Raw genomic sequence first — 18,498 nt, forward strand, 5'->3', positions numbered from 1 at the left:
AGTCAGTACAGGCCAGAAAACCATTGTCACTTGGCACCCTGGACAAATGCTTGGCAGTATGGACAAACTCTGGAAGCAGAGTGTGGGGACATAACCAAACAGTGCCATCAACACCTCTTGAGGTTGACTGTGCTAGGACCTGCTCATTCTTGGGAGGGGACAGGGACAGTATCCCAAGCAGGGCAGCCTTAATTGCCCTCACAGAATCACAGAATCACAGAATGGACCAGGTTGGAAGGGACCTCTGGAGATCATCTAGTCCAACCTCCCTGCTCAAGCAGGGTCACCTAGAGCAGATTGTCCAGGAGAGGACTACAGTTCTGTGATCTACACAACTACTTTGCCAGATCATGCAGCATATGGGTGATCCTGAGGCATTACTTTATGGTGCAAGCCTAGCAGAGGATCAGCAACAGGAAGAAGTTGCTTGGCTGTGCAGCAAATGCAAAGAGAGGCTGAAAAGCTGTGGTATACCTGGGCCGTGGTGGAGTGTGTTGGGATGGCCAGGGTCAATGGATGATGGAGATGAATTTGGGCAGGCTAAAAGATAGATGAGCTGCCATAAGGACATAGAGGATTATGGGATAATTCTTCAAAGTAATGCACCCTGATGATATGCAGTATGAACATGATGTTTCTGCTGTAAAATGCCCACAGACTCTGAAAAGATGAATGAAATCTGGGCTGCACCACTTGATGTTCTGTCCTTTCTGACTTTTCAACAAAAACCAGGAGTGATCCTCCATATGCTTTCCACCTGCCAAGAGGGGGAAATAATCCTAGCGCTACAGAAAGGCAGGTTAGAGGGAACCTATTCCACTTTCCAAGCTCTACTCCATTCCTTTGCCACAGAAGAGGGTCCTGACATTGTGATTTCTGACAGATGTTTGTCTGACCAGTTCTTAAAGACTTCCGGAGACAGTGACTCCACATCCACCCCAACCACCTTACTATGAAGGTTTTTATTGATACTTCACCTAATTCTCCCTTCTGTGAGTCCCCGATTTCTTGTCTTACCGTCTATGAATACAGAGAACAGATTATTCCCTTCCTCTTGGCAGCTCTCTTTTACCTATCTGAAGACTATTATTATCTTGCCTCAGCTTTCACTCTCACAGTTCTTTCAATCTTTTCTCAGAGGTTCACAGTTTCTGTCTCATGTGAAGATTCTCATTTCTCATGGAAGACTGAAAAAATGGGTTTTTTTATTGTCTCATTCTTAGGCACTTGATCCCATACAGAGAGCCTGGGTGCGCATGGATTAGACACAGCAATGTACAGCTATATTTGCTGACTTATCTCTAATTCATTTTTCTATGGTTATGGAAGAAACTTACACCAGAACCAAAGAAGGAACCTGTGCTTCTTCAGGCTCCATTCCAAGGTCCCTGTCACTCCACATGGACACTAAACATATCTCCTGTTTCAGTTTGTGCATGCAAAACACTTAAATAACAGAAATATAAGATCAAGGTAATTTTCAATAATTTTCATGCTATTTATTTTGTAATATTTCTGCACTGGCTATGCTATTCATGATAAAATGTGTAAAAATAATTTCAAATAAATAGTCTTCTTTCTGGAGTTCACCAAAAGTGTGGCAGTAAATGCAAAATGCATGATTATGAAGTGTCCACCAAATATATATTTGTTATGTCTTTGTGCCCTGCTGCTTATAGTAAGGCTGTGTCACACAATTTCTGAAAAAGTTACTGGTTTTATCAATTCCAAACAGATAGGATACATGCCATAGAAAATGTAGGCATCAGATCCTGTTCTCCAGAAATGTTCTCTGCCTACATAAATTGCTAATGATATACACCAGAAATACTGAAGTCCTGCAAATATGCACACATCCTCCTTCCATCAGATTACAAAGGCATGGCAAAATTGGGCAATATCTCATCATACAAACTGAGCTTTCTAGTTCATACTCTTTCACTTGTTACAAAGCTTACTGCATGTTTTGATCTTACATACACAAAGGATCACTGCAGAGACCATAGACAAGTTCTACTATGGGATACAGAATTCCAGACAGAAAGTATCAAATCGGCAAGAAGTTCTCAGTTACATGCACCACACAGGCTAGCAGCAGAGATGGCAGTTACCACTGCTTACTTTGGGAAAAAAGGTACAGAAAGTCTCCGAGTAGGGCGTAGGCTGTGAGATTGTACAGAAGTCAATAACAATAGGAGAGGATTAAGACGAGCACTTTTTGAAATGTATTAGTTTTTGGAAAGCCTGTTTAAATTCTTCATTAAAAGCGGTGTAAATGACTGGATTGATCAATGAGTTTAAGTAACCTAACCATGTAAAAAAGTCCAGTAGGATAGGATGAAACCAACAGGCATCCTGACAGATCGGCAGGACTAGGGACATGACAAAAAATGGCAGCCAGCAGAAAATGAAAGCTCCCAGAATAATGCCTAGAGTTTTGGTGGCTTTCCTTTCTCTTGCAGCAGAAATTCTTTTCCTTTCCAGGACACTATCTGCAAGTTTTATTTTAACATGATTGATAAATATTGGGGATCCACCTGAATGGGAATGCCCTTCATGCAGGCTAGAGTTAATGGAGCAGAGAGAAGACCCAGTAGAGCCAGTAATCAAGTGTGCAGTAGTAAATCGTTTCCCATATAACGAAGGTGGCTTCAGAATCCTGGATCGAGCTGCTACATAAATTCTGCCATACAATATTACAAGGAGTACAGTTGGGATGTAGAAAGCTCCACAGGTGGAGTAAATTGTGTAGGGAATCTGATCTGTGTTCACAGTACACTTTGCAATTTCTTCATGAGCTTTCCCTTGCCTCCAGAAAAGTGGCGGCACAGAAATACTAATAGAGATCATCCAGACCACAGCAATCATGAGTGCTGCTCGGCCAGCAGTCCGGCGTTTGGCGTATTCCAAAGCATCTGTGATAGCCCAGTATCTGTCCAGTGCAATAACACAGAGGTGTAAGATTGAGGCTGTGCAGCACGTGATGTCTGAAGATAACCAGATATCACACAACACTTGGCCAAAGGCCCATGTGTGGGTGACAGTGTAAGCAATACTGATGGGCATCACTAGGACAGACACTAAAAGATCAGTCACTGCCAGGGAACCAATGAGGTAATTTGCAGGTGTGTGGAGCTTTCTAGTCAGAAAAATTGTAATAATGACAAAAACGTTTGCAAGGATCGTTGCCAAAGTTATAACAGATAGAAGGGCTGACAGTGAAATCTTCAGCCCTAATAGTGTATTTTCATCCAAAGTCAGTGGTGTTTCAGTAAAATTTAATGACTTATTTGCTGAGCTCTGGAGAGAGAGCTCTGCTGAATGGTTATACTGAGTCATTCTCTGCTCTGATTTCACTTTCCAATGTAATCTTCCCTCCACAGTGAAGAAGGATGTTCACATTTTGCTGAAGCAGAACTTTTCGTACTTGAGTCCAACACTAAAGAAATACTAACTCCTTGAAAACAGGAGCTTGAACAGTAGATGAGGTATTCTCCAAAGCTAGTTTTTCCATCACATCTTATTTGATGCCATTGTTAAAAAGCAAAACATTAACGTAAACATCCAAACATGATCCTGGCATATGACAACACAGAAGGTAGTGTAAGTGGTGGGAATGTAGGTATTTTTCATTTTTATCTTACAACTTCTAATGTACCCGAAGACAAGATCATTCTTTGTTAACTTCTCCTCACACCTCCTTTTTGTACTGATCTTCTGCAAAGTTGCATAAATCAGTACTGAAGAGTGAGAGGCTAAAACAGAAACATCTGGGCATGTAATCGATGCCCCAATGTTTGGGACAAAGCAATCCTCAAGACTATTTTCTCTTCCACTCTAGTAGCTGAAGGTCAAGTATTTGTTATTTGAGGGACTCTATTAGTAGAGTACCCAAGATATAATACAATACTGTCTGGATTCCTCCTGTAAACATAATTTATGCCAGATTTTAAGTCAAGGCATTCTTTGTGAACAGTGCAGTGCTCTGTTTTCACTTACTCATCCAGACCATTCTGGCTTTCTCTTCAACACACATTCAGTCTTCAAATGCTGGAATCAAGTTTTGGTTACCAGAATTCAATGCTCTGGCGCTGAAGATCACAGAATGTTCCAAGTACTGAGATGTTCTTGATTATGCAAACAGTGAATGATTGTAATGACTTGTGGAGTGGTGATTCCCTCAAAAGAGGAAGGATATGGCTGGTTATTGGTTAATGGGATCTGGAGAAAGAAAGTGAATGTGTTAGTCCAGAATGGTGAAACAAGTAATGTGGAAGTTGAGCTATCAGTTTTAGACCAGTGTTTCGCAGCAATACACAAACCACAATCTTTCCATACGTTTCTTTAGACTCACCTAGCATAACCTGAAATCCTTATAAACCCGAATAGAACATTCTAAGAGTACCTTGAGATTTTTAAGTCACACCTACACACAAGTAACAGAACGCCACTTACATAATGCAAACCCATTCTTTCATGAAAAAGACTCAGAATATGGGTCTTGAATGAGTTTGAAGCATGCTCTGAGGGCATAAGAAAGACACTGAATAAGAAAGACATTGAACTTCTCCAAGAACATAGCTCCCCAGGCAGGCCTCCTCCAACCATCACGGAGAAACACCTCTAACAATCGTTAACTGGTGCAGCTTCACTGCAACTGACAAAGAACTGAGATTTACCCCGTTAGGAATCTGTAGATCAAGAACATCATATTTTCTACTAAGAACCTACAAATGACCTAGTAGAGATGAAACACTAACACTTATGTGTCAAACAGCTGCAATCTTAACAGAAGATACTTAAAGCTTTTTTGTTTATTTGTTTGTTTTGCAAACATCCACCCTCTCTGAGTAAAAGTTATTTTAAGAGATGTGTTTTCTTTTGAGCTGTATTGTTTCAATAAGAGGGTCCAAAAAAAATCTCATATTTCACACTAGACTATTCCTCCCTTTGTTGTTGCTGCTGTTGTTGCTGTTGTTTGTTTCCAGGAAGGTTTTCAACTTCTCTTCCTCTGCCCGTTTTTGTTACTCTGAGTAAAATTCCCAACTTATAAGAATTTTTGAACATAAGAATGGCCACAGTGACCCAAGTCTATCACATTCTGTCATCTATCTCTGACAATGGCTAGTGCCAATGTTGAGGAAGAGTATAAATACAATATAAGCATGTAGTTGAAACTCCCCCTGAAAATGTCTCTGCATCTAGTTATTTATGATATCTTTGTATTTACTATCCCCTGAGGCACAAATTCTTCTATGAATTTATCCAATCCTGGTTTTTTTTTTTTGAATCCGTGTAACCTTTTAGGATTCACTGTATCCTGTGACAAGGAATTTGAAAGCTCAACTATGTACTGTGTGAACTGCATCCTTTTGTTTGTTTTAAAACTAGCTCCTCGTAGTTTTATCTGATATGTTGTTCTTCTTTTAAAGAGACAGGGAATAATCATCCCTATCCATTGTCTTCAGGCAACCCTTCATTTTATAGACCTCTACCATATCGTTACTCCTTGTCCATTCAGTTGTTTAGTATCTGGAAGTCAGTCCATACTTGAGATCATCCCTGTTGCCCTTTTCTGATCCTTTCCCAATTCTAATACATTTTTCTTCCAAGACTGGAGGACCAGAACCACAAACGGTGTGGAAAATGTGGGTACCTCATGGACTTACATTACAGCATTTTCTGTTCTGTTCTTTCCTAATGATCCTTGAGATTTACTTGACATTTTAATCACTACAAAGCACTGAACTGACATTTCACAGAATAGTCCCAATTAATATAATTCACAAAATGTGAGTGGTAATATCAACATTTTTTCTTATTTGCTCACTTTTTGCATCTATCTGTACTGAATTCCTTCCCTCATTTTTCTACCTAGTCACAAGGCTCTCGGCAAGTCACTTCCTGTCTTTACTACCCAAAGAGTTTTGTCTCATCAGTAGATATCATCACTTCACTATTCATATATTTTCCAGATCACTTAATATGTTGGAGTGTCTGAGCCTTCTTTACTTACCTTCTTTAAGAGTGCAAAATGCAAAGGGCCTTGTCAAAAGTAAATTACATCAGTTGGACTTCACCCAATTCATATACTCATCAGCTTTTCCTAATAACTTCAACAGACTTGTGAGGCATAACTTACCTTTACAAAAGCCATTTTGACTGTTCCCCAAAACATCATATTTATTATGTGTACAGTAATACTACTGTTTATTATAGTTTCTGCAAACTGGCCAAGTACAGACAGAAAGCTTATGAATAAGTAGTGCCCAGATCTCTTTGGAACTCTTTTTATAAACTGGCATAACTTTAGCTGTCCTGCAGCTGCCAAGCGCAAAGGGGGTTTTAAGCAGAAGTTGAACACTCCAGTTGATACCTTTTTTCTCTCAATCTTCAGTTCCATCAGAGCTCTTCATCAGAGTACCATCTGATAGTGAAGCTTTGTTACTGCTCATTTTGCCCAGAAATAAAGGTTCCAGTTACCTGCTTTTTACTCAATTAAGAAAAATTCCTAAACAGAGACAAATGATTTCCCTGTAGAAAAATAGAAAAAGAAAAGAATTAGTTTTCTTAAACTAGATGCGTTTAAGAAGAGTAACATTAAATCTAATATAGTCATTAAATTAAATTTAATAAAGTCAAATGGAAGATCACAGATTCAGTTGTATATTAAGGAAAAATAACACACACATTTACAAGATGTACGTTCTCAAAACACTTTGCGTCCAAAGGGATGAAGAGGCCATTCAACATATTCAGCTGAAAACAATCTCCTAGTAGGACACGTTGCCTAGACAAGGCTTCTATGATCCCCAGAGCACAAAAGAGGCATACTGAGTAGCAAGTGAGCATGTTATCATCTGTAGATAATATTTTGTTTTCATTATTTGCAATTTATGGTCTCTAAAATTGTAGGTACTCAACTACATTCCTAAAGTTACCTCTACAGTGCTGAAGGCATCAGCCCATGTAGGATCTCTGGCCCCCACAAGGCAAGGCACAGTAAGTTTTCATCCATGCTTCTCAAGACTGAACTCCTCTCAGAGGAGTTGGCTGCAATAGCACTGTTCTTGGCCCATCTCTTCCTGGGCTCCACCTGGTGCCCTTGGCCACGGGCTGTGACTACTTTTTCTGTTCAAAGTGCCTGAAATAGATTGAAGGTGATGTCACAGCCTATCAGAGTAAGATTTTCACAGCACATCACCTACAACCCCAGAATGCATATGTCAGGGCAAACTGTAGGGTTGCGTTGGATGCTTGCAGGCAAGGCTTGCTACAACAGCATTAGGAACAGTACAGAGCAGAGGAAAGCAGAACTATCTTATTTTATTTATCCACACTACTATCCCCAGCATGGCATGCAGGTTAGGCCTTGGAAGAAACTAGTTCATCCGTACTAAGGGAGGATAGAGAGGCAAACTAATAGCCATGCAGATGATGATGAACCAAGGTGCAGAGTGACCCTGGAGCAAAGCTATTTGACAGTGACGATACAGCCTCAGCAAGCAACGCAGTCATGAGAGCCTCCTCTATAGCCAGTGGGGCTCCCACTGAAGGCAGGGCCTCCTGAAATCTGAAGCATCCTCTGCAACTGCCCGTTTCTCTCCTTAGCTCTAGACATGGTCTGGATTGACTACCTTCCTAATTTATATACCTCCAAATGTACTTAATGTTGGATAGGGGAGGGCCCTTTGGTTCAGCTCCTGTGTCTACGCATTCAGTGGTTCCTGAGAAATTCCAGGAGGCTAAGAAAGTTGTAATAGTGCCTTGATATTATGGAGAGATTGGAGGGACTCAATCTTTTTGGTTTATCAAAGATAAGAACAGATATCTCCACCATAGGAAAAAATATTTAGTTAGAGAGAAAATTTAAGACAGTGCAGTATTTATTTAACTTAGCAGACAAAGAGAAAGCACAGTTCAAGGTCTGGAAGATGAAGCTAGGCACATATTCAGTGTGAAAAGAGAACATATTTTTAACAGTAGTTGATTAACACTGGAACTGCTTCCTTGTTCAGAGTCCATACTTAAAACCAAGTACTTTTGAAAAAAATGCTTTGATTCCAGCTTCAGTTACTAGGCTTTGTAATAAAAGTAACAGAGCAAGATAGAAGCAGTGGGTGAGGGTCTTCAGCTCCTCGATAAGTTGGAGATGACACTAAGTGGCCCAAACCATGACAGGGTAGACAGACTGTTGCAAACACAAGGTTAATGGCACCAAACGATAGTTGTGACACAGTGCCATCATGTGGACACTGAACACACATAACTGTGACTGTGTCAGACAGAACGAGAAAGATGCTCTGGATGTTCAAAGAAGATATTCAATTCAGCGTGTAAATGCAGTCATGACATATTTCTGTCCTTTCTGGAAAACAGATTGCCTTTCTGGAGAACAGGATGATTTTTGCAGATAGCAATTTTATGAGGCAGCTGACAGCAGCTTCTGACAATGCTCTGATGAAAAGACAATGCTTTGATGTAACCACAAAAATCTGTGTTTGATGGAAGTGAATAAGAAATACAATAAATATGTTGAAATGAAAATATTTCACCAGATAGAACAGAGGGGAAAAAAGGGAACAAGATCTAATAAGCTGAACAATGTTTCCTTTAATTTCATACAGTGTAACAATCAGTTTACATTGTAAAACAGCACATTCCCTTACATTGAAGACTGAGATTGCAAATAGAGTGTTTCCCCAAAGTGGTATTTTGGTAGTCCCCTCACTCACACTGCTTGTATTGTCAGAAAACAGCATTTAAGCTTACGCAGACAGAACATATCTCAGTCCCTAGTCTGCGTGGCAGTACTAGAAGTAATATAAGTACTATAAGGTGTCCATTCAGTTTACTGGGAGTGTCCTGGGCAAGTGTCAGAGGCTTTATTTTGAATTGCTAGAAATAATTCTCTACCAAAGGAATTGCAAAGGAATGGCTGAGAACAGAGTTAAACTTCAGGAAACTACTGATAATCCATTTGCTGTTAAATCTTTTTGTAACTGATTCTAATTTTTCATTTAAATGTTGAATCCTCTATGTTGCCCAAATAAACCAGACTTATTCTGCTATGCTGAAACCTTGATCCATGAAAAAGACTATCTCTGTGTGAGCTGACAAACACCAGATGGCACTCCTCAGAAGAATTATACTTTTGAAAGTTATGTTTCATAGGAGAACTCAAAAAGAGATAGAAACTTTTGAATAATTTATTGCATATTTGGAACAGTTGACCCAAGCATGAAGCACAGAGTATCTGTGGAGTCCCAGTTTGAGACCAGAACCCAAACCAGAGGGAAGACCTGTTCAAATATCATGAAATAAATTCAGAAGATATAGGTCAGTCCACAGATCATAACCATGCAGAACGCAGATTTCGAGAGGAAAATGAGGCAACACCACAGTATATTCACTGAAAAACGAGTTCCACAGAAAACGTAGAAGCTGTGTAAAAGTCAAGACTTGGAGAAGTCTGTAAAATGGAATGTAAGTAGGTTTGCATGCATCAGTATGAAGGACTAGACATGGTCTGGAAGTAAACATAATCCTAACTGGTTTCCTGGCTGTGGATTAAGCTGCCTGGAATACATACAGGAAGGAATAACATTTCACAAAAGCCTACAGATGAAACATTATAAACCTGAAAAATAAATGAAATACATATGCACGCTGCACCATAAAGTAGGATTAGGCAGCGCTCTGCACTAAAAAGACTGCCACATTGCCATCACAATAAAGAAGAAAAGCAATTTGGGGGGGGGGGGGATGGTTTGGAAGATAATTATAATGAAAGCCTGGTTACTTTGCTGTCCATTATGAACAAGCTAATGTGCCGTTTGAACTTACAGGTGACACCTTGAAAAGAAATCAGAGTAATCTTGAATACAGATATATAAAGTATACTCAAATGATAGGGAGATGATTTCAACAGTGGATATATGAGCTAAACTAAAAGCAAAACAAAATGCTTTTTTTCGTAAGCAGTGAATTTCATCACAGCGTGGGATACAGTTGAATAAGGGGCATCAGAAGTATCCCTGTTGCCCTGAGAAAAGCTGTCTCTGGGAGAGAGCCATGAGTGCAATTGCTCACTTGTTTTCCACTCAGGCAAGGATCCCAAACTGGAAGTCGCAGATTTTGGCAGAAGCCAAAAGCACTTGCAGGAAGTGGCCACAATAAAGTCACTCAGCACTTAAAGTAGGGTCTCTACTTGCTCCTCTGTTCTCACCCATTGATGTGTGCAGCAGAGGGATGTTTCATACATCTCCAGCTTGATTCCCTCCACTATCTCATATTCCAGCCAGGGAAGACAGAACAAGATTCAATTTTATAGAGTGCCAGCCCACTTTGGTAGGAGGAAAAAGAGACTCCTCGTGGTTTCAGACATATTTGTCTCCCTCTCCTATAACCTCTAACTAGGCCTGTGTGGTCTGAGTTCCACTTCACAGCATGAGGTTTTGCTCCCAGCGCCTCTCACATGGCCACTGCTCAACTGGTGCCTCTAGCAACATGGCATGAAGAGTGAATTCCTCTTACCTACATGTCAGGCAGGCAGTATACACAGATGTGAACACATCTGCCAGTGCAGGCATATGCACCCATGTACATATACAGGTCTACTCACACCTCAGTGCATTTGAGGACTATTAAGCAACTATGTTTAAATTCTAACTAGGAATCAAATACTGGCAATGCTTAACCCCCTTCTCTTCTGCCCTTCCCCCCCCACCCCACCCCAATTTCTATTTTTGCTCAGCTTTCAAAAAAGTCTTGGTATTCTGCATCTCTCACCTACATACACAGCCAGCATATACTGGCTATCCAGCCCATTTCTTATTGCCAACTTACAATTGCTGTTACACCTTATAACTAAATGTTAGTTATCAAAGAGAAAAGTAAGGATTTAGTGAGCAGTGATGCTGTTAAATGCTGAAGTATTTTTCCACAAAGAATCCCACAGCTTTGCCTATAGATGGAATTGGAAGGTATGGGCAGACAGGCCAATACTTGCACTTAAATAAACGGTCAAGTCCTAAAAAGACAAACTATGATGGTGGAATTGATCTGTCTATTTATAGACACTACAGATGTTTAATCAGAGTAACCAATCCCTAACATAGGGAACAAGTACCTAAAGAGGGCAACACATTGCCCTTAAATTGAGCACTTCTCCACCCAGTAAATAAATTCCATATGACATAGCCTTATGCTTCCTGGAGGCAATTCAGGAACAGACTGGGAACAATTATTGGCTGAATGTATTCATCGAGATGCAGCATCCAGATGTCTCAGGGAGCACGCAGGCATTTATCTACACACATGCAGAATCTAACACACACTGTAATTCTACTGTGATGGGAACAGGGAGGTCCAAGAATTGTTACTGTTTTCAGCAATGACTTGGGTAATGAAGTGGACGGCATGCTTATTCCAGCAATATGACACTGGAGTGGTTCCAGCATACTGCAGAACAAGATTAAGATTAAATTCAATAAGAACAAGTGCAAGGTATTCAGTCTAGGCAGAAATGAGCAGCTGCCCTGATGTATGATGGAGGACAACTGGCTAGGTAACAGCTCTGCAGAGCATAGGATCAACATGCCCTATCAGCAATGTCAGCAACATTGTACCCCTGCAAAATGGCAAACACCTTGGAAGATGCATAACTAGGAACAGGTCCTTGAACAGATCTTGTCCTATTGACCTTGGGCACGGCCAAATAGGAGCCTCAGGTTTAGCCTTGGGCACTTTGTTTCAAGTAAGATAGAAAGAGGTCAGAGGACAGCAGTGAGAATCTTCAGGAAAGCTAAAGTATGAGGATAGACTGGATGGACAGGGATATCTGGGCTAGAAAGGACACACCTGAAATTGAGGGAAGGAATAGTCCATTCCCCATAGAATCACAGAATCAGAGAATAGTTGGGTTTGGAAGGGACCTTTTGAGATCAGCTGCTCCACCCGCCCTTGCTCAAGCAAGATCACCTAGAGCAAGTTGCTCAGGACCCTACCTAGACAACTTTTGAATATCTCCAAGGATGGAGACTCCACAACCTCTCTGGTTCCAGTGTTCAATCACCCTCACAGTAAAAAAGTAATTTCTGTGTTCACATGGAATTTCCTGTGCTTTCAGTGTGTGCCTGTTGCCTCTTGCCCTGTCACTGGGCACCACTGAAAAGAGTCTGGCTCTGTCCTCTTTGCACCCTCCCATCAGATATTTATAAACACTGATAATATACCCCCCTGAGTCTTCTCTTCTCCAGACTAAACAGTTCCAGCTCTCTAAGCTTCAGCTCATATAAGAGATGATGCAGTCCATTAATCATCCTTGTGGCTCTTTGCTGGACTTGCTCCAGTAAATCCATGTCTTTCTTGTCCTGGGGAGCCCAGAATTGGACACAATATTCCAGGTGCGGCCTCACCGGTGCTGAGGAGAGGGGAAGGATAACTTCCCTCAACCTGCTGGCAACACCCTTCCTAATGCAACCCAGGATATCTTCGGCTGCCTTTGCCACGAGGATACATTGCTGGCCCACATTCAGTTTGTCCACCAGGACCCACGGTCCTTCTCTGCAGAGCTGCTCTCCAACTTGTTGGTCCCCCAGCCTGTTGTGGCACATGGGATTATTCCTCCGCAGATGTACATCTCAGGTTCCTCTTTGCCCATTTCCCAGCCTGTTGAGATCCCTCTGAATGGCAGCACAGCACTCTGGTGTATCAGCCACTCCTCCTGGTTTTGTACCATCAGCAAACTCGCTGAAGGTGCATTTGGTCCCATTATCCACGTCACTGACGAATAAATTGAACAGTATTGGCCCAAGTGTCAACCCCTGGGGGACACCACTAGTGACTGGTCTCCAGCTGGACTTCATGCCACTGGTTACAACCCTCTGAGTCAGGCAGGTCAGCCAGTTTTCAATCCACCTCACTGACCACTTATCTAGTCTGCACTTCATCAGCTTGTCTATGGGAGACCATGTCAAAACCCTTACTAAAAACAAGATAAACAACATCTACTGCTTTCCCCTCATCCACCAAGCCAGTCATCTCATCATAGAAGGCTATCAGATTGGTTAAACACAATCTCTCCTTCGTAAATCCATACTTACTACTCCTGACCACCTTCTTGTCCCTCATGTGTCTGGAAATAGTATCCAGGATTAGTTGCTCTATCACCTTCCCAGGGAGTGAGGTGAAGCTGACTGGCCTGTAGTTCCCCAGATCATCCTTCTTGCCCTTCTTAAAGGTAGGGGTGACATTTGCTTTCTTCCAGCCCTCAGGAACAAGGCAATGGCTACGACCAGTATCACTGAAAGGAGAGGATTTTAACTGCATCAAGTAAGGCTGAGGTTAGAATTTAGGAAAATCTTGCAGACGGTAAGGCTAGTAAAACACTTGAATGGATTGCTTGGGGACATTGTGACATCTCCATCATTTATAGTCTTTAAAAATAGATTAAACAATCTTTCTGGAATGTCATTTCCAATAATCAATCCAGCACTGAGGAAGCAAAATGGATTAGATAGGGCTCCTTCCTCTGCGTTAAAGAGTGCAAGTCATAAGAATCTTTATTGACTGCAGTATAGTGTGAACTTAGTCAGTTAAAAATTAACCAAAACGTAAGACAGCACAAGCTTTACCAAACATCAAAGTTTACATGTGAAACAGGCTCGGGACTCAGCTTTGTGGTATTCCACAAAAGCAGAGGAATTAAGATAATTGTTATTACCTTCAAGCACAGATGGTAAGGAATGATACTATTGCTTGTAACTGGAAGAGTATCAGTGTTCCAGGATTCCTGGTCTTCACTGTTTCAGAGCATGAACAGGAGGAAGGAGTACTTCCTTGGACTGTGCTGGGTAGGAAGCACTCACTGTACAAAAGTGTTCTCTAGATAGATGCTACTTCTGCATCAGCCCCAGCAGCTCTTTTCACATGTCCCTGGCTTTCTCAGTTTAACCCCCTACTAATTCCCTACCCTCACCTCTTACTGCACTCCTTTGCCTTCTTATTCAGTTTCTAAGATATACAGACACAAGGTCCGCTGACACAGCGTGTTTGTTCCTCTTATTCCTGGACGTTTGAAAGGCAAGTTAAGAGCTCTTTAGCTACAGGAACTGAAGCAAATAAGACCCAAGAGTTATTGGTCCAGTTACAGTATTTATGGTAATGATGATGCTTATTTTTCCCCCTGGTTTAAGAATACAATGCCCTTAGCCACCGCAGTTAGAATGAGCTCAGAGATGGTAAAGCTTCTGTCTTCTCCTTTGCATAATGCCTCTGTGCTCACATAGGGTTTGTGATGGGCAGGAAGTGAACTGGTAGGACAGATGGAAGGAATATCTTAGATGACCCATGCACTGCAACTTTGGGAATCATAAAGGGTGGACTCATAACTTTATGTGCACTCTGAAGGGTGTCTCTCTTTAGATGCATCCCTGAGATACATCACCGAGGAGGCAGGAAGGAGTCTTTACTCAAAAGGCAGAGGGAAGACCAGTCAATGTTTTATGCCAACTTTTTATATCAGGATGGCTCCCCTCAGAGCTGTAGGACAACTCTAGCTCTGCAGATGGCTCCAAGAAGACTCTGTTGCCTTGCCATCTAAATGTCAGAAGAAGGTGATCTTTGCCATTGCTTTCTGTGCTATGCTCAGGTCAGGACACTGCACTGCCATCACGCTTATTCTCTGTTAGGCACAGAATGGAGCCAGGCCTCTCACAATCTTCCTGCACTTTCTCATGTCTCAATTTACAAGATATACTTCACAGAATTCTAAGAAAGCTGCAAACCAGCATCACTCAAACCACAGAGCAGTTTTTATTTTTTTCATTTCTTTATTCTCTACCATTTACTGAAACATTCCTGCATTTCACATGCTCAGTTTTTAACTCCTGCCAGTCCCTCAGAAGTGTGGGAGACCATCAGTTGCAAGGGAAACAACATTCTGTGACTGAAGAAAGAAAGAAATGTTAAAGGCAACATGAAAGAAAACAGGTTGTCAATTTGTTTGATATTTGTTCATTTTAATATTTCAGAGCCATGTATGATGCACAGCCTAAATTCTTTGCTATTATGCCATCTTAACTTTGGAGGGAAAACAAAAGCAATTCATCTTGAAAAACCTTATAGATCCTAGCCAGTATTTCCTAGAACAATCTGTTTAACCTATTGACAACAGTACTGTGATAAGCAAGTTACAGTTACTGGCAAAGGTGCGTTCCCACCACTGTCAAGTTCAGGTGTCCACTTCGGTTTGTGAAACTACTTTTTTCTTTGGGATTTATCTCAGGCTCACAGCTTGGAAAGAGATTGGCTTTCTGGAACTTTATTCTCCTTGAAGTCCTTATTCCTGTCTCATGCGCTGCTGTCCATGGTATCCTGAAAAATCAGCATCTCATGACAGCAAGGCATTGCTGGCAGTCCTTGTCCTTGGCTGGTTTATAATTCTGCTGGACCACCTGCTCTTTGCTGTAGTACAAAAGCTCATCCCAAAAGTTTCTGCATTATTTCCTATAACATGTGACATATGGTGGCAGTCCATTGGCTCCAACTGAGAAAACAGTGGCTTTGCCCTGAAAATCCCAGGTGAGATCCAAGTAGGTACACGAGCATGGCAGCTATAGCACCGAGGGGCGAGGATGATGCCAGGAGTACAACCTTATAACGGGGGCTCCTGGCTTTGTGCCAGCATGCAAAGAGAGGTGATATTTGGTCACCATCATACCTGAAGAAAGTGTGAAGAAAGAGCTAGGCAGATGCGTCAATTGTGGTACAAAGTAGGACAATGTGGAACAATACTGAGACAACCAACACAAGACAATCTCAAGAAACAACCACCCAAATCTTGCCCCAGAGCAATTCACCTCAAAATTACGCTTTAAAAGCAGATCACTTCTTTTACCAAATATCACCATTAAACCTGGGGAAGAGATTTTTAATATCTAAATGCAGTTAATTTTAAATTGAAAAATGCCTCTGAGAGAAAAGCCCTGCCTTAAAGACAAGCATGCACACACTTCCCACCATCCAGCACTGCTTAATTCCCAACTCTCCCCCAGCTCTGGCAAACACACTCGGAGGAGGGAGCTTTGCTTGGGTAATTCTCTGGTCCCCCACGATACCGGGCTGGCGGCAGCAGGTCCAGGCCTCCGTCTTCTGCCCGCAGGGGTCACGTCTGCCCGCTCCCCGGGCAGCGGCCTCCAGGAGCGGGGGTGGTGCGGCTGGCGCGCCCGGGGCGGCCGACCTGGGTCGGGGAGGGAGCACCCTGCGAGCCGCGACTGGGCCGAGGGGTTGGGGGGGGGGCACCGCAGCCAAGTGGCGGGTGGGGCAGCCCCGGGCGTCCCTTCCCCTGCAGCAGGGCCGCGGCCCCCGGGGGAGACGGGCGGGGAGGAGAGGTCCCGGCGCAGGAGCAAACTTCAACCGGGGCCCCGAGGGCGCTCTCCGTCCGGCCAGCCCAGACCGCGGCGGCCGCGGCCCCGTGGGCACCCCCGCGGCAGCGCGGAGGGAGCGCGGCGGGAGGGCGCCCGCCCGCCCGCCCGGCATCGCACCAGACGGCCCCCGCGGCCAGCACTCACCTGCCGCGCCGCGCCGCGCCGCGCCGCCTCTCCCCGCCGCAGCCCGCACCCGTCCGGCGGCGCCTCGCTGTGGCAGCGCCAGCTGCGCCCGCCCTAAATAGCACCGGCCTCGCCTGCGCCGCCGCCGCCGCCGCCGCCGTTGCGTCCCGCTCCGCCGCGCCGCGCCGCGGGGTGCGGGCCGCTCTCCGGGCGGCGGCGGCTCAGCCCCGGGGCCGGGCTGAGGAGCGCGGGCGGCCCTGCGGGGGCGCCGCCGGGGCGGAGGGATTCTCCGCTGGGGCTACGTTTGGCGGGGCACCGGGCGCCGCCGGGGCGCCAGCCTGCGGGGCTGGCTCTGCTGCCCGCCCTGGGACAGGCCGGCCGGGCTGGATTTGGGGCGGTGAGGAGAGCTCTGTGCTGCCAAGTGACTCTGGCCCCTAGGGGCCATCCATGTCCGTGCCAGCTTGCTGCCATGCTCGCTTCTGCCCCAGGTGGCCCAGGCCAAGAGGTTGGGTCCTTGGGCCTCTCTGCCCTCGACGGTGGGGCTGGGGTGGGTATCTGCCTCCCCTTCAGGGTGATCCCTGCAGTACTTGACTACACAGGCATGGGGCTTGTTCCCTGTGCCATGCTGTGAAACAGCATTCTGGCAAGCTGCAGGGTTGTAGACCCTCATGTTACTTCGGGTGGTTGGAGCAGGAGTAACTACAGCAAGATAATGGTGATATCCTAAAGTTATGGAGGCACCCATGGCCCAGGGGAGATGCGTGTTAAGTATTTTGCTGTATGGGCATGGACAGGCTGCTGCAGAGAACACTTGCATCACTTTGTCCAGGATCTAGAGCTTATCAGTGCGTGCCTTTAGCAGTGTAGACTTCCTGCATCCAAAGCTCAGAGACTCAAGAGCGTGAATTCCAGCTGAAGAAACAGTAGCGTTGTTCACATGTCAGACAAAACATTTATATAAAAGCAATTAAAATAGATCCAAGGTCCTGAAACAGCAATGGTAAAGTCACAGCCCCTTTGGCATATCATTGGGCCCTAAACAGATTTTAAACTACCAATTGCCAACCAGCTGTCTTCATTTCCCTCTGGTAGCCAATTTACATATTGGATCATTTCCAGAAAACAGCTAATCTCATGATTTTTGAACACTTAGCACTGCTGATAGTCAGGCTCTGCTATCTGCACCATGTTGTCTCATGTGATGGGCTGAGAGTCATTGACATCCCTAACTCAGGAAGTTTGTGACTCTGAGTAGGAAACCACTTTAGATGCCCCCAAGTCAACTCAGAAGGAATTTCAGGCCCTTTTCGTAGATTTTAGAGGGTTTTGTCCCAACTTCAGCACCTAAAGTAGCTGGCTACACCTGGGGACAGCAGCATCTCATCAATTCTCCGTTCAGTGAGTGGAATTCAGAGGCTTTAAGTAGAAAGCTAGTAGGATCCAGCCTTCTGGCTTCATCTCAGCCTCCTCCCTTTAGTCCTTAGTCTGGTGTGTGGCTAACATGGTTACAGTTTCCTGACATAATGGATTCTGTACAAGGCCCAGGATTTATCCGTGGCAAAATCTAAGTTCAGGAAGCCCAGCTGCCTGTTATTGCCTAGAGTTCATATTCAGAAGAATATGTTCTTAAAACTGAAGAGGCTTGGTGTTGCATAAGTCATAAAGTTAACAGCCTTTGGCCTGGAGCTCACTTACAAATGAAAGGGAAATGGTGAATTTTCAAACTGCACCACCATGGTGTGAACCTTATGTAAAAAATCCCACCTTCCCTACAGCATCACTTCACTTCCAGGCTGGGAGAGGACTTGCGGTGAATTTTTGAAGCCTCCAGCATTCTCTAGAGACAGAACAAGACACCACTGCTTACAATAGCTTTTCTTTGAAAGTTGAGAGATGTCTCTCAGCTTATTTCCTTTCCAAACAACGTGGGTGTTGTTTTGTGGGT

At 43.8% G+C, this 18,498-nt stretch overlaps 1 protein-coding gene across 6 annotated transcripts; it reads right to left on the minus strand.

The window, feature by feature from the left end:
• Window positions 1-1,232: 1,232 nt before the first annotated feature.
• HTR1D (5-hydroxytryptamine receptor 1D) lies at window positions 1,233-16,607 on the minus strand. 6 transcript variants are annotated; one of them, XM_068917639.1, is made up of 4 exons: window positions 16,575-16,596; window positions 6,942-7,144; window positions 6,377-6,534; window positions 1,233-4,221 (listed from the first exon to the last, which is right to left on the minus strand). In XM_068917639.1, exon 4 carries the CDS (start codon window positions 3,337-3,339, stop codon window positions 2,203-2,205), a length of 1,137 nt encoding a protein of 378 aa, XP_068773740.1. In that variant the 5' UTR covers window positions 3,340-4,221; window positions 6,377-6,534; window positions 6,942-7,144; window positions 16,575-16,596; the 3' UTR covers window positions 1,233-2,202. The 6 variants fall into 6 exon arrangements, with proteins under 6 accessions (XP_068773740.1, XP_068773741.1, XP_009665737.2 ...); XM_068917640.1 differs by lacking the exon at window positions 6,942-7,144 and having other exon boundaries at window positions 16,575-16,607; XM_009667442.2 differs by lacking the exons at window positions 6,942-7,144; window positions 16,575-16,596 and adding an exon at window positions 13,107-13,126.
• Window positions 16,608-18,498: the final 1,891 nt, after the last annotated feature.

Source organism: Struthio camelus, chromosome 23 (genome assembly GCF_040807025.1).
Source record: "Struthio camelus isolate bStrCam1 chromosome 23, bStrCam1.hap1, whole genome shotgun sequence".
NCBI classification, from domain to species: Eukaryota; Metazoa; Chordata; class Aves; order Struthioniformes; family Struthionidae; genus Struthio; species Struthio camelus.